Raw genomic sequence first — 25,800 nt, 5'->3', positions numbered from 1 at the left:
CTGGAGAGAGGGGTCATACTTTGCGGCATTCCAGCGCCAGATTGTACCTCCCCCCCAAAGCTGTCCTTATCTTGCCCAACGATGGTGACGTTTCCTGAGGGCCTGGAATTCATCACCCCATCTCGATGCATCTAACCCAGCCCTGACCTTGCTCACACCTCGTTCCTTTGTGCGGATATCTCCAAACCTTCCCTGTCTATCAGAGGAAGCGTTCAATTCAGGCCTGGAAGGTGAGGTGAGAACTTCAGGCCCACATTCTGTTTCCAGAAAAGAAAGGCACTGTCTGACTCCGGCACTTCCCCCTTAGGGAATCCCCGCATTCTGACTCTCAAAAGCATTGAGTTTCCACTGGCAGTTCCTCAAACCTTTGATTTGAGGCTACAAAACTGTAAACTTCAGGCAGCGTCACGTCCCAAGATACCTTTAGATTCTTCTTCACACCCCAAAGTGAAGAGCTACCCCCTTCAACCACACAAGGTCCACAAATCCAGCTAAGCTTAGCTAGCCACGTGTGATCATTTTTACTGCTGTGCACCACAAATGCAATTCAGTAAACTGTGATCTCTTAAAACTAAGGTTAATGCAGCCCACGTTAATTAATCTTACCTTGGTATCAGTCCAATACTTAGTTAAGTGTAGCTTATCTGTTATCAAGGTTAGTTAATTTAGATACCTAAAACACAGGATGACAAACTGTCCTGCCTCTGTGTTTCTAATGGTAATGTTTTTAACTTGCCACTCCTCACTTCCTCCAGCACGATGACTACGTATTATGTATGCCTGATTCAGGTGGGGGTGGGGGAGTCAATGAGAAACAAAATATAGAATTGCAGGCATGATGTGCTCCCTGGACCAACCTATCCACCACCGCAGGCTCTCGTAATCATTAGTCATTTCCTACTGGATAAACAAAACCTGGCCTTTGGAAGTGTCCCCGCCCCCCCCCCACCCCCCCTCCTGTTCTCAACACAGAATCAGGCCCACCAGCACACTTCGCCGTTAAAAGCTATGAAATGCATCATTCATCAGAGCCGGCGAGAGGGGTGAAGCGGTATTAATGAGTGCCGAGCCAAAATTAGGCCGGGCTGCACATGCCCCGGCGCAGAGGTCTCCACGGGTTCAGACGCAGGGATTTGACACAACAACCTTCAGCGACTCAGTCCTGAACAGAGCCCCTGCATCATTTATAAGGAGTGAAAGATCTATTATGAATCTGTCTCATCCTCTGTAATCACTCACCTTGCACAGGTTCACAGGCAGAGAGAGGAGGATTTGACTTCAGCTTGTTACGGGAAGGGACGGACGTGCTAATGTCTGTTTTGACTTTTGGCTCCTACAAGCTTCTTAAATGAACACGAATCCCAACTTCCCTGCTTATTTAGCAAGTCATTCAATGAAAAATGAGTCCTCTCTGGTTCAACTCTCTTATTGTCTGTCAGTTTTCCAACATAGCAATTACCAGGCTACTTCAACCATCAATGATACATGATTATATCGCTCTACCGTCCAGCTGTAGTGCAGTTTCTGCTAGTTCTGGAAATGTGTTGCTAATGTTCAGTAACAATTCTTCACTTGTCACTTAATTTACTGGTAAAACCAGCAGACTGCCACAGTGTGTGTGGCAGACTCTGGGCTCATTGGCGTAGCATGCTGTTGTGTATTTGGTCATGTGGCCAGCAAATCAACTGCAAGCAGAGAAATAGTTGAGAGAGAGAGAGAGAGAGAGAGAGAGAGAGTGGTACAATTCATATATATATTCAGTAATTACATGTATTTATTCCCCATTGCTCGTCCATGCGTGTATAATATGAAGACGTCTCACGTGAGGCCACGTGAGACTGAAGAGTGCTGCGTTTATTCTCTGTGCTCATGTTTTCATGTGAGCCTGTAGAAGTATGTTTAGGCCAGAATGCACATATGCAATGACTCTCACGTGTTTGCGTGTTAGCGCGCTCACGTGTGCCCACATATGTTACACTGAACATGCATGTTTGCTCACGTGTGCCCATGCGTGCTCTCATATTCACGCGCATGTGTGCCCAAGTGTGGATGTTGAGCATACATGGCAGTATTCTGTAGCAGCCGCTGATGACCTCCAGAAAGCAGCTCGGGGGAACCTTCACAACACATTTGGCGATAGCTGCACACTGCAGCAGCGGCCGTCCCCTCCGATCTGTCAGCACCGCCGCACCGTCTCTCCCTATAACTGTCTCGCTCTCACTCGCTTCCCCTCTCTCTCCCATCTATATCCCTCCCTATCTCGTCCAGGCCTCTCCATCCCTCTCTGTGTCTACACAGAATAAGGCACATGTTAAAATAAACTGAAATAAATTGTGTATTATCTTCTTATAAATGTGTGTCCAAGAGTCCAGTGTAGTTTGACGTAGTTTGAAGCTGCTTAAAGTATTGCTTAAAAGCCATTTAAACACTGCATTTGAACAAAAGGGCTACAATACAGGCAACATACAACATACATATTCATGCAGATGTTTGAATAGTAATATTAGTTCAAATGCAAATCGCTCTTTGACATTCCAGGTCTTTTTCTGCAGTTCAGATTTTTTCCCCTCATTCTTTCTGCAATAGGTTATAATCGGTTATATTAACATTCAGTATGCGCTTATTTATTTTTGACAAAACACAGTTCTCTGACCAATTTTTACATTTAAAAACCCCAAAAATATATTAATGTATTGCTTGTATTGTGCATTATGATTCAGAGTTGTACATTATTATGCACTCAACAGGGATGGAAAAAGTAAAGAAGAATTATACTCAAGTCAAACTCTTAGTCAGTTATAAGTTGAAATATGGAGCCAAAAATATTGTTGGAATATTCTTGGCATTCAAACATAGTTTAGTGTATAAAGGGAAATAATTTTTTTTTTTCTTTGATTTGTCCTCACAAATCAGCAGGATCTGTCCTCTTATAAAGATAAGTGTAGTTGTGGTCAGTTTCATTTTACAGCGATATAAATTTGGCTGAATGTTTCAATAAAAACAATATGTTCAAATGCACAAGCACTTGAGTGATGGGTAAGACAAAAAGAGACAGATCTCTTGGTGTCTGAGATTCACAACAAGTATTTTGAAGGTGTGAATGAACAAGTAAAGAGTGAACAGTTTGTTTTCTTCCAATGTAATTGAGTAAAATCACAAGTAGTTTCAATAACGTGAGTAAAGCATACATGTTTCAAATTAATATTTAGTATCTTTCACCCTCGCCTACCACAATGCCTCCCTCCCTCCCTCCCTCCCTCAGCCACTTCTCTCTCCCTCCCTCATTTCTCCCTCCCTCCCTCAGCCATTTCTCTCTCCCTCTCTCACTATCTCTCTCTCTACCTCACCCATGCCCCATCCCTCCACACTCATTCCCTCTCTCATTCTCTCCCTCCTCTCTATCTTTCTCCATCCACTTCCTGACTTCATTCTCCCTCTTTCATCACCCTCTTCCCCCCCTTGACCTCTATTTCTCCTTTCCCTGTCATTCTCCCTCTGCATATCTTCATCTGACCCACTCTGCCCTCTCTCTTTCTAGCCTCTCCTGCTTTATGGCTGCTAGCATGTTAGCATAAAAACACACACACAATGGCCTCTCTGCATTCTGGGGCTTTCCTCTTCTCTCCAGAGAGAGGACTATTGTTTTTGTGCCCTTTGCTACCTAATACAGCCAAGTGTGTGTGTACTCCTCTCTCTCTTATTAAAATCTAACACAGTCCACGGAGTCACAGCACCCAGGGCGCTGGCAGCCATTAATCCACCCCCACTCAAGCCCAGTGACACATTTTCCCTTCCCTGTTCTCTCCCAGCAATTACAGGACAAATTGCCACATTTATCTCTCAATTTCACTGCATAATTCGCCCATTTTTAACAGCACCTTGCCACGAGTCGCTCCATTGTGGCACAGCTTTTGGCCTGCCTGCTTTATTTGGTATTTATGTACGAGAAGAATTAGCTATAGGACAAATGATGGCCTGCAGCCGTCCATGCTAATGCTAAACTCCATGCTAAATGAGCACAGCACATGGGGGATGAGGCATCGTGGGCTGTTAGATGTTTTTGCTTCAGATCTGAAAAAATCCACAGGTTTTTTTCAGAGTTCTGACAACTAAAAGCCGTGGACCTGAAAAGATGCGTAGCTGTCAAGAAGCCCTTACTGAGAAAATGAAATAGATAAAAAGAAAATTTGTAAATTGAACTAAAAACCTGCTGGTGTTCTCAGAACAATGAACTGACCACCCCAGAGTCCAGACCTCAGCTGAATGTGCTTGAGATTACTCGAAACATGAAAAGCAGTAACTGCAACCTCTAAGATTAAACTTTGGAGGTGTGGTAGAATATCTCCGCAGATATAAAGGGTGGATACACCAAATACTGAAAAATACTATCATCATCATCATCATCATCATTATCACCACAAGAGAGTGTGGGGTCAAAAATAACTCCGAGGTTGCGGACGTGGGGAGAAGCTGTTACCAGAATCCCATCAATATTGATGCCCAGGACAGATGAGCTACATATCAGTGCCTTTGAGTCAATTAAAAGCAGTTTTGCTAGCATTCAGTTTAAAAAGTTCAAACTCATCCATGACTTTATGTCATGGATACAGTCAGATAAAGCAGGTGGTGGTGTCGTCTGAACAGGGCTGATGCTAACATAGATCTGAGTGTCGTCTGCGTAACAATGATGTTGTATTATTTGGCCAAGTGGCAGCATGTAAATGGTAAACAACAATGGGCCTAAAACTGAGCCCTGTGGAACACCCTTAGTAACAGACACCATAGAGGGTGTATTATTCCGAATAGCTACATATCACTGTCAAAAAATGATACTATATTTAGTTGTTGAGGCTTCTGTGTTAAATATTTTCTTCTCTTTTTCTTAATGCTGAAAAATGAACTTGCAATTAATGTCTCAAACTTCTGGACAGTACAGTGAGAGAACCGTATGGATTATCTGAGGCATTTCCCACAGTGAATTTCACCGTGTAAATATTTGCATTGTGCTCGGCGCAGTCTGTAAAAATGGCAACAAGGGGAGCATTTACAGCGTTCATTTGTTAGTCAAAGCAGTGATACTATCTTAAAGGAACTAGGGCTACAAGCTAGCTACAAACCCCAGATCTGTAATGCTGATTCAACCACACCTCTCTCTCTCTCTCTCTCTCTCTCTCTCCTGCACTGCTTATTGCTTTTTTTCCCCTCATGTTTGATCTTGAGCTTATCGCTCTGCATCTGCGGAGGCCCGATGCTTCACTGTAAGTCTAACGAACCCACTGTAGGCCGCTACGGGTCTTATCTCAGTTCCTTGTAAACAACCTGCGATTTGGGCCAGAGATACAGCGAGAGAGGAAATGATAGTGCACATCAGCCGTCTTATTGGGCTGCGCCACATTTTTTCTCAGCTCCTCATTTCAGAAGTGTGATATGTTTCTGGATCATTATGAGCGCATGTGCAAATTGCTAAACTGCTGCCATATGCCAACTTCATGTTTTTTTTCAAAACCATTAATAAACACACAACACATGTTCCAGCAGCAGAAAAAAAAACACCTCCATATCAGAAATAAATGGAAAATAAAAGCTAGACTCACAGTTTCCACTGGTAGACGGTGACGGCTGGGTTTGCGTCTGCGACACAGGTGAGCTGCACGTCCTGCCGGTTAAGGTACCAGTTTCCATCAAAACCTTCAATCTTCACCTCCGGCTCATCTGTGGAACAAACAGCACCTCATTACATTTCATACAGTTTGGACACCCAGCCAAATAAAAATAATTAAAACGTATTAAGCAACAGTGAGTGCACTTTGAGGTGATGCACTGCACTGACTATTGACTAAATATTATTTAAAAATATGATTAAAATATTAATAAGAAATTCCATTTTTTTAAATTCAGCATCATCATAGAAATCTAAACAAAGTCATTGTTTTGCGGTGAAATGGTGCAATGTAGAGAAACAAGTCAGATTCCTCGCAGTGGAATCAGGTGTCATGATGTCTACAACACAAATATGGACATTTTTTTTACTATTCAAAATACCCAGTGAACCTACAGTTTATATGAAAAATTCACCATCATTAAAAAATAATAATAAAAATTGATAATAAGTGGGAAATCATATACTCATATGCTTAGGTCCCCCCAGTCATGCTATGTTGATTTTCTAAGCAAAAAATGAAAATAAGTGCACACCCTCTACAGAACGCCTGTCCATTTTAATGCTTCATTGCTTGATTACTGTTTATTCGCTGAAAAAAAAAACACTAAAAAATAAAACATACGTGTGGCCTGTGTAAAAGTCACAGCACATTTTATATTTTGTGTTTATATATGTTAAACTGAGCAAATAAATAGAAATTTTGCACTAAAAAGAATATTTTCATAGTATCACTATTTTACCTGATAATGGCCTGTATGTACCTTTTCGGCTGTTCAAAAGAAAAAAAACTGAATTTTATGTTTTCACATCATTCGAGCCCAATAACTGCCCTTTACAATGCTCCAAAACTGCTCTGATTAAAATCTCTTTACATTAACCTACAATAAAAGTTAAGAAGGTTCTTGCCCCTCCTGTAACGATACCACTTTGGAGATATTTCTTTTTTGGACATGTTTTTTTGGAAACGGCTTTGCAGTGGCTTAGAAAGCACCTTTTAAGAGCTCATGCATTCTTTCCGTAAGTGAGGTCCTTAGTAACAGCAGACCCAAGTGTCTAGGCCTTATCACGCATCACAATCAACAGAGAGCGAAGGCAGCACACGCGTCATCAGACGTTCATGAAGCCTGTCCCTGCAGCATTACTGCTTTTTCCTTTTTTGAATTACCAGGCATGCAGCCTTATCAAGAGCGTAAATGTACTCTGGGGACGAAGGTAATTGCTAGCTGACCACACAGGCACACAGGAAACCGACGGACTGATGCATCACCACGCGCTGGGTAAAGAGAAGGACCCCCACCACTCTTTCCTCCTAATGAACACAGCAAGGTGTCCGCATACGCGTCTATATATATACTTGCATATGCATGTGACCTTCCGAGGGTCACAATGGCATGGCAGACTATCAATTCTCAGCAAGATGCTTCCGCCCACAGTTATGCAGAGTGCTCTCCACATAATAACGCATGCGTCACAATACGAATGCTTGCCATGGCACTGTATTGGTGAATGGCAGGATTTCCTATACGACACCACAGCACAGGAGGCTGACAGGACACCACATAAACACCAGCAACAACGCTAACAGCTGAGACTGGACAATTCCTCTTCCTGCAGCTGCGGGTTAAGAGCAGACTGGACTGCAGAGTTGCTGAAATTGTACCCTTGGGGGCCCAGGCCATGTGTATTCCCATTTTTATCAGGTAGGACATTAAGGATGTCCAGTGCTCTGGCATTTATTGAGAACATTCAGGTTGGCTTCACTTTTCTTTCCTCCAAACTCTTTTTTCGTGTGAGTTAGAAGAGTTTATGCTCAGGGTTGCCAAATGTTTGTAAATTAGCAGCCTGTGAAAATATCTAAATCCACTTTGTCTGTAAAAACAATGAAAAAAAAAATGCCCATCCAGTTATTAAACAACTAGTCTGTGCTTAATTTCTGAATGCCACCTAACTTTCCTCCTGTTTATAAACATCTATGAACTGAAGTTTACAGACGAGCATGGGAAGGTTCTTGTGCCAGACAATCAAACATGCTAAAACAGATGTACACGTTAAGCTCCCATGGGCACTACTACAGCCCGATGCCACGGCAGACCCTGGCTTTTGAGCTTTACAGTGGTAGCCATCTGGACGGTCCTCTTCTTCTTTGGCATGGAGAACACAACATCAATCATTTCCATAAACCATGTTGTTGGCACCATTTCTGGACATTATTAACATATGACTTTCGCTGTACACAGAACAGCCCTGATTTGCATTGTGAATCGAAGGGATTGAAGGTCACGGGTGTTTATTTGTGGTTTTCAGCCTTGTCTTTTACACACAGAGACATTTCTCCAGATTCCCTAATCCTGTTGGAGTTTTTGCTGATGCGTTTTGGCAAAGTGGTGGGCTCATAAAGGACTAGACTTTTCCTGGATGCTCCTTTTATACCTAAGCATGACTGCACCACCTGTCTAAGACAGTTTTTTGTACATTTCACAATATTCCTAGTCCTATATTGCCGTTAAATTAAAGTCAATAAGGTAAAACATTAAATATCTTGTCTTTGTACGGCTTTCGATTAAATACAGGTGGAAGTGGATCCTCTAGTCACTGCTTTCTGTTTTTAGCCACATTTCACATACTGTTCCAACTTCTTTGGAAGTGCGGTTTGTACTTGTCATCACTTTTCTTTGATTTTTTTTATTTTTTTTTAAATTCTGAAATGTTCTGTTGTTTATTTCCAGGTTAAAATGAAAATCCCAGATTTTCAATGTGGGCTCGGAATTTGAGACCCCACTGTATGTATTGGCTGTGGTCCTGGAAAAAATGGAGTCTGATAGTGAAAATGTGAGGGAAAAATCTCTGAAAAAGATGTAAAGGACCCAAGGTTAAAGGTGTCACCAGTGTTGAATCAGGCAGAAAACGTTGTGGAAAATGCTGGACTAGACATCAGAGGGAAAAAGAATGAATTGGATCCAATCCTGTAACAACTGTAGCTCAAAGCAGACACACTCACACTGTGTGATGTTGTTAGTTGTGTATTTCTTCCTAGCAGAGCGCTTGAGTAGCCTAATTCATTTTAAGTGCTTCAATTAAAAATAGCTCATTTTAACCCCTTACAAATCTTATTACATACTAAGGCTTATTACTCAGTAACTACAGGGACTTCAGTGCAAAACTTTGGGCCCTGGCCATGTAAGAGGTTAAAGCTTAGTAGATTTGTAAAAATTAAGTGACAGCTGGCTGATACTAAAGGGTTACATAATAAAATAATAATAATAATTAAAAAAACAAAAAAAAACAAAACCAAATAAATAAAAAATAAAACTTCAGTTGTTTCCTTTCACATCAAACCAATTACTTTGGTTTTACACATTAAACCAGAATTTGTTTACACTTCAACGATTGATGGATTCAAATAAAAAATAAAGCGCAAGTTTAAAATAAAAGTTAATTAGTTTAGTCCAGTTTGGTGGTTCTGCTTACACTGGACGTTGAGAACGACGCTGTCTGTGAAGCGCTCAGTGCGGTACGTGACGACACAGGTGAGCTTCTGCCGGTGGGTCTCGCGGCTGGGGACTACCACGTAGTTGCTGCGGATGGTGACCGTCCCGTTAGGGTTGCGGGTCTCCTGGAAGGTGGCCTCGCCCTTCAGCTTGGTCTCCCACTTGATGACACTGGGAGGCTTGCCGTTGGCCGACTGGCAGGTAGCCACCGTCATCTTGCGCTTCTGGCCGCGGGCGATGATGGTAGGCGTGGTAAGGGTCATCTGGGTCACAGGGCGAGCTGGGGAGAAGAAAAAAATAAATTAATAAATTCTTGATACAGAAAAATCTAGTTCATCGTAGGCTCTGTAAAACCATTACACTGTGTCAAAGAGAGCTGTGTACTAACACAGTAGCATCAAGAATGCTAATGTATGCAGTGTAGGGCGAAAAATGCTTGGTTAAACTTCAATAACATAATAAAAAAGCCAGAGATTGTGTTTTTATTACTCATATAAAGCCAATATCAGCTCAACTCCACCTTGCCTATGACTTTGCCTCTAGCTGTGATCCCTGACATTTAAAATGAACACATCCAATTGGGCTGCCTGAGAAAAGCAGGAGGGGGAGAATCAGTTTTGTGGCAATATATAGTCAGGCTAATCCTCTCCCCCATCTTGTTCAAAGTAAACACATTAGTCAAAAAGCTCAAACAGATGCAAAAGCCACTCGTCTTTCCAAACGCCCAAAGTCATCCAATCTAAATTCTTTGTGGGCTGCCAATTAGCAATAAACTAGCCCCGGCATCAAAGCAAAGATGCGCGTCGGCATGAAACACTGTCAGTAGGAACTGATAGCGGTACATGGAGGGTTTGTGCCATCGGATGATAGGACATGAAGAGGCCTCTCTGAACGCTGGGTGCTGGTTATCTCCATTCAGGTTCGCTGGCACTTCCAGAGCCCCTGTTTTCTCAAAGGAGAGAGCACAAAAACGCCGCACAGAATGGCCCGGGAACTGACGAGCTGCGCTGGCAAGCTGAGACTACTTCAGCCGAGTGCTTCCTTTTGCCTGGCTTAATGAAAAACACACCAACACTTCATTTCTAATTACATCTGCAATCACAGTCAGTGCACAACCTTTTTACAAGCTACTGTTCTCTTCAGGGACGCAGGAAGTTAGGGAGCTCAGGGGGCTGCAGCACACCCTGATTTAAGGACTGCAACTGCAAAAGTTAAAAACAATAACAAAAAAAAAAAAAAAGATTTCTGTGAAATGAAAAAAAGATGTGTCTGATTTGTTTTGCTCATTTGATGTTTAATATTATCATCATACTCTGCAAGTATTGTCGGAATATTCTTATTTCATTGATATGGTTTGTTTGGAGGCAAAAGAGTTAAATTCTTGAAAAGCCCAGCAGAAGACGATCCACTTCTCTGTGGTATCTTAGTGCACATAACAAAGTTTGCTCTCCCATTGGTCAGGCCTTCAGGAGCTGAACTGAAGTCTTAATGTGTCAGAAACCACTAACATAGTGAAAAGTTGAGAGTGGACCAGTTCTGTGAGATAAAAGCATCACTTTAGGCCTGAAGCTCCTGCATTACTCCCTGACTGAGAGTACAAATGGTAGCCTGAACCAAAGAGCTCCAGGCAGAAGGAAAACAGCACAACTCTATGCCGAGGCCATGAAAGTGTCACTGTAAAACTGTTACGAGGTAAAATATATGTTAATATATCTGTTACAAGCTTCACATAAAACATGGAATGTCCTTTACAAGCTTTAATCTCAAACAGCCCAAAAATGTGCATGTAAATTGATGTTAGCTTAGCACTAACATACTACTAGATAGCTAGATAGATAGATAGATAGCTTTAAGGCCTGAACTGAAGGCCTAGTCACGGTTTGCCGCTGGCTTTAGTAAGACAGAGTATGTATTTTCATTTTGCAATGTTTTAGTTAAAGACGCATTTTAGATTGTTGTAAACCAACTGTTGCTAAAACACATTGCAGGAGTTCTAGACTAGGTCTGTGTCCTAAAACAGCCTAATATTGTTTTAAAACTGTAATGTTTTCCACAAAAATGATCTCTCACATGTATTTTTTCAGCTATTGTAATAATCTCCCGCTAGATGTGCGCATGAGGCTTGTCTGTGGGCGTGGCTCAAGTGGCTTTGCGCCTTGTATCAACAAGCTAAATGGTCAGTGTGTAGTTTATTTGCATAAAGAGTGCAGAAACAGCTGCATGATGTCACTGTGTTGTCATGTAAACTCTGCTACGAATTTCAGCACTTTCAACTTAAAACACCTTCCCTGATCCCTGGCTCCCTCTCTCTCTCTCTCCCCCTCTCTCTCTCTCTCTCACTCTCTCTCTCTCCCTCTCTCCCTCTCTCTCTCTCCCTCTCTCCCACTCTCTCCCTCTCTCTCTCTCTCCACCTCTGCCTGCTGGATGATGTATGACATACACCTCTGTTGCCCTCATACACAGAAACAGGCCTCAGTCTATTCACAGATGACCAGATCTAATGCTGAAAACAAGACACAGTGGTTTTATTGATTTCCACCGCAGCCATTTGTCTATTAATGAAATGGAGGCATGAAGGCGGCGTCTTAATGCATGTGTACGCATGTGAATGCATTACACGCGCATTCCTGCCGACGAGGGCACGGCTAGGTGAAGAGGCTTCCTCTGTTCTAGCGCGAGGCGATCAATACACCTCAGGCGCGGTAAACTTCTGAACCAAACACATTACAAATAAGCCCTCAGACCAGCCAAGGACGCACAGGACTTTTCCTCCGCAGCGCCTCCGAATCATGAATAAAATAAAGCCCAAAATAACACCCATTTATAGTGTAACAGGAGCTAAACAGCCACGCAACTGCGATTGATGACACCCTGCTTGATCACCACGGCAGTACAGTGCAGCAGTCAGTGCATCCGTGTACATACAGTACTGTGCAAAACTCTTAGACACCTAAACGCATTACTTAAAACAATTATCTTCGCAATAAGTTTTCCTGTAAAAACACCATATATTAGTAAAATAAAACTAAATAAATATAATTACAGTAACAAATAACCAGAATGTCTTGTTCTCAAAGTTAGAAGACTGCTTTCTGAACAAGGCACAGTAGAGGCAGCCAATCAGAACAGAAATCATTTACATATATCAGCCCTAAAGTGACGCTATCTGCTACACTAGTGAATCATTATTTGATTTATATTGCAACTTTCACTATATGGAGACACTGACATGATGCATTAATATTTAATGTATGTGCTAATACTGGTGAATGTTATCCACTCATACTAGTGCATATCTGCTGATACTAGTGAACATTTATTTGATTTGATTACAGTTGAAATCAAATGTGGAACCAACAGGTTTCCAATGAAAACCGTTACATCCGCTCTGCAATCTGCCTGGAGTTTAGATATGTGAAATTAAAGGCAGTCTGTCCGGAGATAAAGACATATCGCCTTACAGAACATGTGCTAGTCAGAGCACATTCAGCCATAAATACTGATCCAATCCAAATACACCAACAATGCTCCAGTGCTAATGCAACACAGTTTAATATTATACTTCACTCTATACACAATTCTTATGATAACACTGACTAACACACACACACACACACTGCCTTCCATTTGACAGACCACTGTCTACTTTTCAATTAAGGAGGAAAATATATCTACAAAGGTTCTACTGACATTAAACAGCACTCAGCTTTATGCTCATCAAAGTTTGCATATAGTTGTATGCAAAAATCTGGTGCCTTGGTCATGTTTTGTTGAAATTAGTCCACATCCTCTACACAGATGCAGATTTTAAAGCACAATTAATGTTTCTTCTTAACTTACTTTCCCTTAGAAAATCAACAAAACATGCCATTTGACCCGAAGGTGTTCAGACCTTTACGACTGTACATCGTCATCAGGTTCACATCAGTTAACAGCAGTGGTTGTTATTAACAGTTTGCGGTTATTACAGATAAAATCAAACGAGCCTAACAGCCAGTTTTCCTATGAAAAATAGAACATATGCTTGCCTCAGGTTTAGATAGTGAAATTAAAGGCACTTTGTCCAGAGATAAAGACAGATCCACTTTCAGAATATGTGCTAGTCAGAGCACATTCAGCTCTAACCACTGATCCAATCCAAATACTGAACTGACGACACTACTGTGACTCACTGTGTAATCTGATTATAGACTTCCTTATGAAAACACTAGTTATTGTATATCATTCATTTTGAATGGCTTGCCTTTTTATATATTTCATATACAGTAACTTATACGATGTATGTTTATATTGTAAACTACACACCAAAAGTTGTTTTTAGATGTTTTTCAATGTTTAAAGTTTTAGGAACAACAATACGTCATTAACTGGTTGGTACACGCGGTGCTCTGAGAAAGTATGTGCAGGTCTTTGTACAAAATCTAGCATCAGACAAGGACATGAAGAAAATGAGGAAAGATAATAAGCATTATATGATTATTTCATTTTTGAAGGAACAGAATGTTTTGCAGCACCCGTGTGAAAAAGTAATCGACTGCTTTCTCCCTTTGGACATAATGGATCTCGCTGTGTTTCGCTGGAGTCCCAGAGCTTTAGAAATGGCTTTGCAACACTTTCCATGCTGACCTTTGCAGAACAGTCACATACATTTCACATGTGAATTGTGAAAAAGCACATGTGAAAGTCGTGTGTTTTTTATGTGTTTTGTGGAATAGCGCGCTGCTTTTTGTACCGTTTAGCCTAATTCACAATGCTGGAAAGGCCCTATTTAAGTGAGGTTTAGATTCAAAAGGGCTGTAATCAAGCCTGGGTGTGTCTAGTTTAATTGATCCCAATTATCAACCACATTTGGTTAATTGCTTGATTGAGTAACCAGGGTGTGATTATTTATCATTTAAAAACTCCATTTACAGCACGCTAATACATTGTTGTGACCTATTATCAATCATTTTTGTCAGTTAATCTAGATTTTTGATAACTACTTTTGAAATATGTGTTATTTTGGATGCTAATTTTGTTGTTTTTATGTATTTGGTTAGTTATTTGTGTATTTTGTTCATCATTCTAAATGCAGCTAAAACCGTTTTTTACAGCTTTCTCAGCTCTACTAATTGGCTGAAACTTTTGTGCAGGTCAAGCTTACTTGATTCATTGTATAGATTCATCTGCAATCAGATAATTAATTGAAAACATTGATTTAAAACTTAGATCCGAACCAGAAACTTAATCCTACACAAGAACAAGAACTGCGAGTGAAGTCGTCTTACCATAGACGGTGAGGTTGACCGTGTTCTCCCTGTTCCCTGCGGGGAAGGTGGTGTACTCGCAGATGTAGGCGGCCTCATCGGAGAGCCGAAGGTTGTTGAATACGATGGTGGTGTCCTCCAGCGAAGGCGTCCTCTGGCGCACGGCCGGGTGCTTGAAGCTCACGCGGTCCTTAAACGGAGGCAGGACGGACACGCCCAGCGCCGGGTTGGCGATGGCCACATTCTGCTTGGTGCCGTTAAAGAACTTCTGCCAGGTGACCTGTGAGATCTTCACCGGAGGCTTGCTGTTGATGAAGAGGCAGCGGAGCTCCACCGTGGAGCCCACGAAGCCAGATTTCACTGGGTCCATCTGTACAGACTGCCCATTTCCCACTGAAATCAGAGAGAGAGGGAGGGAGAGAGAGTGAGGGGGGCAACTATGTAATTATGCAAAAGAAATAAACACTTACAATACTGACCACTCATATAGTGACTCTTGCATTTGACACATTGTCTGCAGTCCCATAAGAGCCCACTGCAGATACTCTTTACACAGTGCACTTTAATGCAATGGTGGCAAAAAACCTTCACACTTTGCCCAAATGTAGATCAGTCAAAACATGTTTGGGCCAAACTGACAAAACCAAACTGGATTCGTGCAACTTTGATTTTTTTCACTGAACTGCTGCTTTAAACACTTCCTCCCTCACTGCAGGAGCTAACAGAGCTTGTTAACAGGCAAAGCGGTGGGGCTACGGGCTCAATCTGTTTTTTAAGCAAAAGAGGCCTTCATAATAAGACTGTTGCAACTAGATGCATGCCTGATGAGGAAGCCTTGGAGGCAGCCCACCCACTCACCACCCCCAAAACCCCCTCCCAGAGCCCCCCACCAAATACAGACCTCACCAACCTTAATTACTTTTCACTTGCAAACAGTTCTGTGGCAGCCTGGAGCACCTATTAAAAGAAACGGAGCTGCTTTCTGAGTAAGCGTGCCCACCATGAGAGCACTCACGCGGCACTACACTAGAAAAGCAGGCGCTTAGTGGATGGCTGGGGCCCAGCCGTGGTTAGCACCGCTTGGGGGAGTTTGGAGGCATTAGGACTTGGAATTAAAGTTTTTTATAGCTGTTTTGCTATACATCTGATTTATATTTCATAATTATTTTAATTATTTTGTTACATTAACATTTGATTCAGCAGCTGCGAGTTTCTTACATTTTTCCATTCTACGCCAATGACTCTGTGCACACAACGTTTTATCAACGTCTAAAAGTTGCAATAAATAATAAAAATAATTTCGTTTCAGTGAGATAATTTAACAAAATATGAGAGTCAATTCAAGGCCTAATCGCTGCAGGGGGCTGAGAGGGGTAAGAGATCAACAAGGGGACGTCTCCCCAACCTTGAGATAAATCAACAGGCGCCGTTTCTTTACAGATAACCCTGAATGTAAGGCCGCTCCGCATTCAGACACCCATTGTCCCTCCTCCCGCCGAGCGCTCTTGGCCTTTTGTCTGATGAATGGCCTTCACCTTTTACCACCCCATGATGTGTCAACACAAGCCACACTCCCTCACTCTCTTTCACTCTGCTTTCTTCATCCCTCCCGCTTTCTTACCTCCCCTTCCGTTCACTCTGATCCCTCCTCCTCCCTTCCTCCCTCTCTTCAATCTCCAGTCCCTTTCATTCCATTGTTTTCAGCCACCCTTCCCTCCCTACCTCCCTACAGAGATGATGGTGTCTCTTTAAATCTTATAGGGCTGCATGATATAGACAAAGTATTATACTGTGATGGGGAATGCAGTGCATTGTATTACCTGTGTAAACTGTAGGTTTATTAATCTTAAATCTTATCGTTGCAACCAGTAATTTCTTGGAATTATATCAGTAACTACTATTGAACTACCATTGAAGTCATGTAGTGACTAAAGGGTTAAATCACATCTGAGGTCTGTCTGAAGAAGCAGCATTTCTCGTTTAGCCAGCTAACTGTAAACACGTTGATCTAGGCCGGCCTGGACTTTCTGTCTCGCACCGTTGGATCACTTTTACCCATCGCCATGGTAACTAATGCTGCCTGTCTAACCTGCCCTGGGGAAAGTTTCTGATTTGTCAAAACACTTAAAAAGTGTTTCAGAGTGGTTTAATCTGAAATGGAGCATTATAGAGGAACTTTCTGACTCTGATATCTTTATAGTGGTGGTGATAGGAACCAGAGGTCACAATGATTACAATACACACACACACATACATATATTCCAAAATGACCATGTGATACTGGTAAAATAGTAAAATAGAGGTAAATCTGGAAAACAAATACATTGAGACAGATTTTTTTTTTCACAAAATGTCTTAGATGTCTGGTTCCTATCACCACCACTGTGAACAATTCTGACTCAGTAAGTTACTGTAGAATGTTGTATTTCACACCAAACCACTCTGAATGACTTCTTACATCTTAACTATTTAATTATGCAGAATTTAAAAAAAATCAGTTGAAATTTGGGATTTCAGAGTGTAAACAGCTCTTGGACCAATCAGGGCTGCCTTCTGTTGGAAGCATACCCTCTGGTCCTTTTCAGGTCACTTTTTTATTTTATTTTGCTAGTCATCAGCTTTTCAACTGTACACATAAAAGTGCACACACAATAAAAACACAGCCCCACAGTGACCATTCATGACGTTTGAGCCTGACAACCATCAGCTTCTATAACAGTCTGATTTCTTTATCTTCTCTGTTTTATGAAGCTGTGTTTATCAGGTTTTGTTTAGTCAGGCACTCAGACTTAGTTGAATGTGCTTTGTGAGACGGACACCTTGTATTCATTTACGTTTGCAGGATCAGTTCACATCATCAGAACACTCAGAAACTCAACGGTCCGCACAGCATTTGACAGAGAACTCATTTGCATACTGCAGCTTTCTGTCCTAGTAATACTGAAAAGGCCATGATAATGATTAACAAACAACATATTCTCCAGCCCTACTACACACACACACACACACACACACACACACACACGCACACACACACACGCACACACACAGTCTGAGCAGAGCAGAGGCCTCTGAGGTGAGGGAGTGAGGGAGGGAGGGAGTGAGTGAGTGAGGGAGTGTGTGTGTGGCAGTGGACAGATGTGTCTCCAGTGGACTTCTGGCTCCTGTTGTCTTTAACAGATCTGGGTTATCTTAAGAGGCCCAGGACAGATTTATCTCCCCTTGACTGCACCGTGCCTTCAGGTGCTGTCCGACTGGACTGCCTTCCTGCACAGACATATCCTAAGCCACACACACACACACACACACAAACTCTTTCTCTCTCATGATTACAGAGGTAATTATCTTATTCACAGAGGGCCTGCGTTAGAGGAAGTAACTTCTGCACTAATTCATGTCACTCATAAAAGCCAGACATGCTGACAAATACAATTTACATAAGCACAAGCGCTCATATGACTGACTTCACAACAAAACTGCACACCTCTGAAACGGTTACAATAAAGCAACAGTCAAAGTAAGGGCCTGAATTTTCTGCCACGAATGACCTGATTTAGCTCACGAAAGGTCTGATAATTATCTGATCTGCAGGATTGAAAACTGAATAATTTGTGAATAATACTCATGAGCATTAAGGCCCATGGCTGCAATTTTTACAAAATTCACAAAATTGCCTTGTAATTTTCAGCAAACTTGCAAGAAATGAATAAAAGGAAAATCACATAGAAAGGGTGTCAACATAAGGTAGTCATGTTCTTTGACTTTGGCATGTTGTCAAATTCTGAATTGTATTATTTTCCCACCAACAACGATGCTATGATAAAGATAAAGATCAGAGATGCAGTTTTGATGACATTAAGTTGCATAAATAGTGTTTTTTTAGTACTTCAGTAGCTTCAATAGCTTCAGTAGCTATACATATATATGTAAGTTACATACTAAGGTTGAAGTCATTAAAACTCATCTTTATCCCCTCCACAGATTCCATTCCATGTCAACAATCTATAGCTTTAGCAAGTTGTCTACCTTGTACATGACACAACAGATGGCCTTATGATGAAGGACAATTATGTGGAGATATTGAAGTAACATCTCAAGACAGCCAGGAAGTTAAAGCTTGGGCGCAAATTGGTCTTCTAAATGGACAATGACCCCAAGCATACCTCCAAAGTTGTGGCAGACTGGCTTAAGGACAACAAAGTGAAGGTGACAGAATGGCCATCACAAAGCCCTGACCTCAATCCCACAGAAAGCCTATGGGCAGAACTGAAAAAGCGTGTGCAAGCAAGGAGGCCCATGAGCCTGACTCAGTTCCATCAGCTCTGTCAGGAGGAACGAGTCAAAGTTCCAGCTACCTATTGTGAGAAACTTGTGGAAGGCTACCCCAAACATTTGACCCCAATTAATCAATTAAAAGGCAATGCTACCAAATACTACACATGTATGTAAACTTCTAAGCCACTGGAGATGCGATGATCGAAATAAAAGCTGAAATAAATAATACATAAATATTCTGAGCTAAGAGAGGGAACGTGTACTAGGATTAAATGTCAGAAACTGTAAAAAAATGAGTTTGAATGTGGCTGTGTGAACGTGTGACTTCAACTGTATATATAGTTTTATATATGTATATATATAAGTGATGATATGAAACATTCCACACACTGTGTCTATTCAGGCACAGACAGCCATTTTAGTATTCATGCCTAGGAAAAGAGTGGATTGGATCAACCTCCCCACTGTGTTTGCTTACTTTTAGCCATTTTAAGAAAAAAAGCAAGGGAACCGGTTAAGAAACAGGCCTTCGGGGGAACTTCAATCATATCGGTCTCAAGCAGGGTTTAAATGATGAGCTTTGAGTCATAGTCATGTCAGAGGGGATCAGAAAGAGCTGGATTCATGGAAGGGCTGAGAGAGTAAATTAAACTGAATTTACGGAGCTTGAAAATAAAAAAGAAATGAACCTGACATCCTGGTTGGCAGGGCTGAAACTCATCGTTCTTTCAGCAGGCAGAAACTGGCAGGAGGAGAAGCTTCATACATATGTGGGTAAAGATTTTTTGGAAAAGAAGAAAACCTTCAGAAAAAGGACTGAAGGACATTTGTACGCACCCCGCAAGGCAAAGAGCTACTGCACTGATCCCGGCAAAAGCACGGTCCAGGCCTTGAGCGGAGAAGAATAAACAAAATATTCTCCTTTCATTCTCGCTCTCTTTCTCTCCCCACTGAGTTTCTGGCCCCCCGTTTGGCAGGAAGCGGGGATTGATGTTCCCGTCCCTTATTTCGGCTCCGCGAGCCGACTGCTAACACCTGGAGGGGTAGACGCGGGAGGTGTCGACCTTTTTGGACTAGATGAAGCCAGCACATCATCTCTCATTTCCGTGGGCCGGCGCGGACGAGATATTTTCGACCCAAGCGCAGACTGCCATCAGCAGCTGTGAGCGCCAGGCGACGGGTTGATTGGCTAATTGAGTTTGACAGTGTGGGAGCCGGAGAGCCTACCTTGGGGAACACCTGTGTCCTTGTCTAACTCGGGCCGGCCTTCTATTTCAGCCCGATATGGCTCACGTTAGCCACCGTGACAGAACTGGATGTGCGAGAGACATCTGGTGAAGTGGTGACAAAGCTCTCAATATTCTAGGAAACCATTCGTATCAGACGAGGCAGAGGATGGCACAAATTGTATGCTGCCATTCTAAAGTTTGGAATCCCTTGTCCTATCGATGTGTTTTTCAATAATAATTTATGCTCTAACGCAGACAGAAAGAGTATAGGTATTTTTAAATGTTTTATTTATTAGGTCACTTTTTTGGGAACAACAAGCAGCTATTTAAAGATAAGTATTAAATGACATTCATTTGTCATGTTATCTAATATTCTGTAGTGCAGCATTGCATCCCTCGGCTTCATCAGGCATATGAGTACATACGTGGTATTTGACTTCCTAGCAGTTAGCTATCTGGGTCTTGCCTCGAGTATCTACCCCAAACCATCTGTAGTTTTTCAAAAGTTCCTCCTACCTTCAAGATACATCATCAGAAAGGGGCTTTGCTGGTCTTAAAATTGGAAAATCTCACTCGAGAGCCTTCAATGGAGCCACTGCAGGAGGTGCTTAGGCATGTTTGCAACAGATGCAGTAATGGTTCATCTTTTTAATGTTGACTACTGTGGCTCTTTAAGTCATCTGCCTCACCACTTTTTAAAAATGAGGCACAGGAGACCTAATTCTTAATGCTATACAGCTTAATCAAGTATAAATTATAAAGACACCCAATTAAGTAGTCATGCTTATGGAAAGACTGGATTGGATCAACCTCCCCACTGTGTTTACTTACTTTTAGCCATTTTAAAAAAAATAATAATAATAAAAAAAAGCCTGTCCTTAGGCATCCACCCCAAAGCAGTTGTAGTTCTTCAACACTGCCTCCTACCTTCAAGATACATCATCAAGAAGGAGGTTTGCTAGTCTTAAAATAAGAGAATCTTGCTCTAGAGACCACCGTGGCACCACTGTAGGAGGTGATTAGGCATGTTTACAACAGATGCAATAATGGTTCTTTTTTTTTGGCTGGAGTGCCTCTTTAAGTCATCTGCCTCACTACTTTTCAAATGTAAGGCATCTTCTAAGGAATGTTTGTTTTCATTGAGAAGTTCATTCTCAATGCTATACAAGTTCCTTAACTGCAAATTCTAATGAAACAGCTTCCTCAATTTTTAAATAATTGATTTTTTTTACAGTTTCTTACATAAGTGCAGTTGTAGCAACATACTAGAATTGTTTATGTATCTGCAATAAAACTGGTTGTATATCATTAAAACAATGATTCCAAACTTACAAATAATGATTGCAACTTTTAAACGGAAGTATATGCATGATGTCTCAAAATATTATGAATATCGCTGTTGTCAGAAGAAAACCTCGTATCTCCAAAATGGTAACTTTACAGGAGAAGGAAAAAGCCTACTTCACTTTTATTGTAAGTCAATGGAACCAGAATTTTGGGCCGTTTCTTTTGGTTTATTCATTATGAAACTTACACACAATGTAAACTGAAAAACGAAAAAAATGGAGATATGTGTTTTTCCTCCGACAGCAGTGATATACTATAGAGACACAGAGACAGGGGAGCCATTCCTACTCCAGCCTCTCTATTTCAGTACCTATGCACACTGCAACAAATCAGCAGTGGCCCCCACATGCAGCAAACCAGTGGAGGTAATTACACATCTGTAGCCCAATCTAAGGAACCAGGCCCTCCAAGGACCCCCTGCACTCCTGGGCTGGTGATGCCCCCTGCAACACAGGAGGTGAGAGACTGTAATTGGAGTGCTCACACTGGAGCTGCACTATGGACGAGGTGGAGGGGCTGGAGGAGGTGGATGTGCATACACCGTCTTACAAAAAAGAATGACTGAGAAACAGAGGAGACAAAACAGAAGAGAAGATAAAAAGATGGAAAAATGGCAGAAAAATCTCCATAAGTGCAAGAATAAACAGTGAGAGGAGCCAGGATTCCACACAGGAACCCATTGTTAAGTTTGGATGATGATGTAAATTTAGACAAATGATTACTGTCTGCAGAATTACTGTGATCAATGATGTCATCGTGGTCTAAGTTCAGTTGCAAAGTACCACATGTAAGTGTTAAAGAGCCTGATGGTCATACATTTACCATATAATCACTAACTGGTCTCACTTCTAATATCACTTAATAATTTATAATTCTAACTATTATTTATATAATTCTAACAATTTGGGCACCTATGGTGAAATTATATGTTGATTTACTATATATCTTGTACAGTGAACAAACTTATAAATAAACTCATCAAACTGTAGTTTATTTGATGCATTTAACAAATTGGGGAAAAATAAAACATAAATTGGGGCCTATTCACAAGTTATGGCACATTTACAGGGTGTTCAAACTTTTGCATACGTCTGTGTTCTGCAAGGGCAGCAGTAACACTGGTTATATCCAACACTTTTCTGTGTTCAGTTGGTTGGAAAACAAAAATATTGTCTCTCCACTGGAGAGTAGATCTCGAGTAGATCTAGAGTTCCTATGTTTCATTTGCATATATTCTGCATTATGACGTTTCCAAGTGGCATGTGAAGTATGTACAGTATTGTACAAAAGTCTTAGACACCTGAGCAAATTCCTTAAAACCATTTATCTGGGCAGCAACTGTGTTTTTGCCAGTAAACACAACACATAATATTATTAATAGTATTAATCATAATATTACAAGAAATTTCTTGTTTCCAAAAAAGCAGTTGAGATAATGCAAGCTAATTAGAAAGTTTGCATTGTAGTTAAGCAGTTGGTGATGTTCTGTTTGTAAAACCTGTAACTAAGTGCAATCTTTTTCTATTGTGGACATTTTTAAACTAGCCATAGGTTTTAGTGATTGTTTAAACAGAATAGTTAAATAAATGTGAAGCAATAAAGAATGAATTATGATAATCGATAATTTGCAAAGTATCAGCACCTACATAAATGTTCACAATATTCAATAATGTCAATTACTCGCCCAAGACCACCCACTTCCTTCAAGATAGTGAAGCAATATGAGTACTACTAGTTTTCAAGTAAGTGCAATCAGAGGAAACAGGATCATAATCGTACATAAAATAAGCAAACGTTAAAAGTCTTTTGTTGATCTGCTGGACTGCTACAGTACAGGCTGTTAGACGAGAGAACCCAGCGGGTGAGAAGTTCAATGCGAGCTTAAGGGAGCTTTACAGTTTAAAGAAACAGGTTAGGAGTTCATGTAGCAGTTGGCCATCATGTAATCAAGAAAGAAGATCAAGAGGAATGTGATAGCAGACTATGCATTAACATCTCTATGCATAAGGAAGCACAGCTGACCTCTGCTTTTCGCCTCTGGGCCTACTTCTCCCAACACTCTCTCCCTGACCTTTGGATGTGCATCCCTATGGTGGCCATTTCCAGTGTTCTCCAGGGAGGACCATTTGCTGGCCTGCATGTGGGTGCATCCGGCTTCCCCCGGCCCTCTACAGAGTGTCATAAAGCAGCATTGCTGAGGGCTTTCATGAGACGGAGTAACCTTGAGTGACATACGGGTAAGCGCGAGCTAAAGCCTAGCTTTACGAGCATCTTGTCGGCGGCATTAACTGCAAGCTCTCCTCTCCATGTAATTACCACATAGGCGGCTAATGACAGATTCATTTCATCCGTGTGGCCCATGTTTGTTTCCCCGATGCTGCCCCTGGGCGAAGGCAACAAACCTTGAAAATGTCGAGCGCCAGGCCTTTGATTGCCCCACAATCCTCGACATCTGCCGCGGAGAGGGCCGTGAGGCACAGTGTGCGGCCCACTAGTCTCTTAACGCTGATAGTATGTAATGACTTTTTCAGGGTTCTTTGGTGAGGTTGTGAGTTTGTAGTGAAGTATGCCTACTTTGCCTTCAATGGACCAAAACAGCTAAAAAAGGACGATCTTTGTACAGCTAGCGCCCGAGGACCTTGGACAATAATCTCTGTCTTACCAAGGACATTTCCATCCATGCAAAACAGTCGATGCTCTGCAAGAAGCCCTGCTCGAGTTGCTCATAGCAGCTTTTGTGAACCATACGAGAGGCTCGTCATACTAAATCAAGATGCCGGAAGAAAACATTCTGAATCGAAACAATGGTTCATTTGAGCAGACACACCAGTCGCTCTGACGAAAACTATTAATTTTCTAACAAACCCAACAGCCGGCAGTAAATCTAATTAATTTGTGCCAGAAAGTGCCCATTGTGGCTTATTAGCAGCGTTTCTAAAGCATATATGAAAAGCCTGTTATTGTGCAATCGTGGAATCCATTGTGATAATAGCTGGATGGGTAAGTGGAGTGATGGAGAGAGCAAGCGAGGTAGAGATCGGGTTAGAGAGAGAGAGAGAGAGTCCTGTGCAAGATAATGCCTGCTTTACTACAGTTTCAGTTCCCTATGAGGCCCATTCCAGTACATACGTGAAGCACGTGGAGTCGACTGCAGCCAACACACCCGGGATGCCCCTTTTCTTTCTCTCCAACGCACTCTAAACAGAGCAGGCATTCTCCGGGAGCCACAGCATCTCAGGGGGGCAATGGGGTACAACAGAGGGCCCGTTTCAGGGCTGCAGCATAGCCAGTGGCGCTCTGCCCATCTCATTAGAGAACCACAGAATGGCCTGTTTGGATACTCCAGAAAATACAAAGGGCCTGTGCACGGGTAATCTAATAGCACGAGCAGTCCTTCGGAGAGGGCAGGCAAAAAAGAAGAGCTATTTTCTTCAGCAGTACAGCTAAATATGTTTATGTTCCTGAGAGAGCTGACACGCTGCCAAGCAGTCCATCCACCGCATGTTGCAGACAGAGTCCGTTCAAGTGGAGTATCGTGTCGCAGCGCTGTATCAAATTAGCAGTAGAAATGGAGGCACCGAGGTGCAGACGCGAATGCAATCGATAGAGAGACGGTAATGAGTCCTATAGTAGGCCGCCCACGCAGACGTTCTCTCCGGGTTCTGCGTGAGTGTGAGTGTGTGGGAGCACGTCCGTTTGTGACCAAACTTTGGTGCTTTGATATCGAGCAACTAAGCCCACTCTCTGCCGCACACAAGCCTGCGATTCTGGCCTTACTAGCTAATTCAGGGTAAACATCGCCAGCGATTCTGGATTCTGTTTGATTTTTTGGGGGGGATTTTTCCACCCACTAGTTAGGACTCCCCCAGTCACACGACACTACCAGCGCTAGGAGGGCGTAGACCTGTGAAGCCACCGCATCTGTGCATCGCAAATTTGTGATGCAGTAATTGTGCGTTTTCTTCAACTTGTGAATTCATATGATGTCATCTTTCACTCAGAAATCCACTGGAATTACACTTTATTTTCAAAAATGTGGAACTTCACAGGCTAACCACCAAGCGGAATGACAACCAGGTTCCAATTAAGCAGGCTAATTTGTACTAATAGCTCGAGTTTTTTGTTGTTCGCACATGTCTCAATAAATGTGTTTCTGTGGAAAATAATTACGATCAGCTCAAATAATTGAGATTAGGGCGTAATAATTGTGACAGAACTAGCACCGATTCATTGGGCAGTGCTTGGGCCCCTAAGAGTAATACTCCATCATTTCACAACTGGATAGAGCTACAGAAAGCAGTAAATATGGTAACGTATGTTTGTCAAAGTATTCCCTACAGTTAACAAGTGAAATTTCATAAATTGTGATAGTATTTGTATGGGGAGTAGTCTGGATGGTCATTTTGATGTTGCACACTGTGGAAAGTGTTGCCTCGGACTGTAATACTGGTGGATTTCGGTATGAAGAACATCTAAATTTACAGATCTGGACTAAACAATGCAGCTGTAAGCTGCACCATGGATTTATAGCCTATACAGTACTGAATGGCTAA

General features: G+C 41.9%; 1 protein-coding gene across 1 annotated transcript in view; it reads right to left on the bottom strand.

The window, feature by feature from the left end:
• The window catches only part of nectin1b (nectin cell adhesion molecule 1b), a 137,941-nt gene that overhangs the window by 32,701 nt on the left and 79,440 nt on the right, over positions 1–25,800 (bottom strand). Inside the window, exons 2-4 of the mRNA XM_036585399.1 lie at positions 14,418–14,789; positions 9,131–9,430; positions 5,595–5,712 (exon numbers count right to left, since the gene is read on the bottom strand). Coding sequence (XP_036441292.1) covers positions 5,595–5,712; positions 9,131–9,430; positions 14,418–14,789 — 790 coding nt within the window. The remainder of the gene's footprint in view (positions 1–5,594; positions 5,713–9,130; positions 9,431–14,417; positions 14,790–25,800) is intronic.

The sequence above is a fragment of the Colossoma macropomum genome, unplaced genomic scaffold, assembly GCF_904425465.1.
Source record: "Colossoma macropomum unplaced genomic scaffold, Colossoma_macropomum, whole genome shotgun sequence".
In the NCBI taxonomy this organism is placed as follows: Eukaryota; Metazoa; Chordata; class Actinopteri; order Characiformes; family Serrasalmidae; genus Colossoma; species Colossoma macropomum.
The sequence above is the reverse complement of the archived record's forward strand: the minus strand, read 5'-3'. Positions and strand labels throughout refer to the sequence as shown.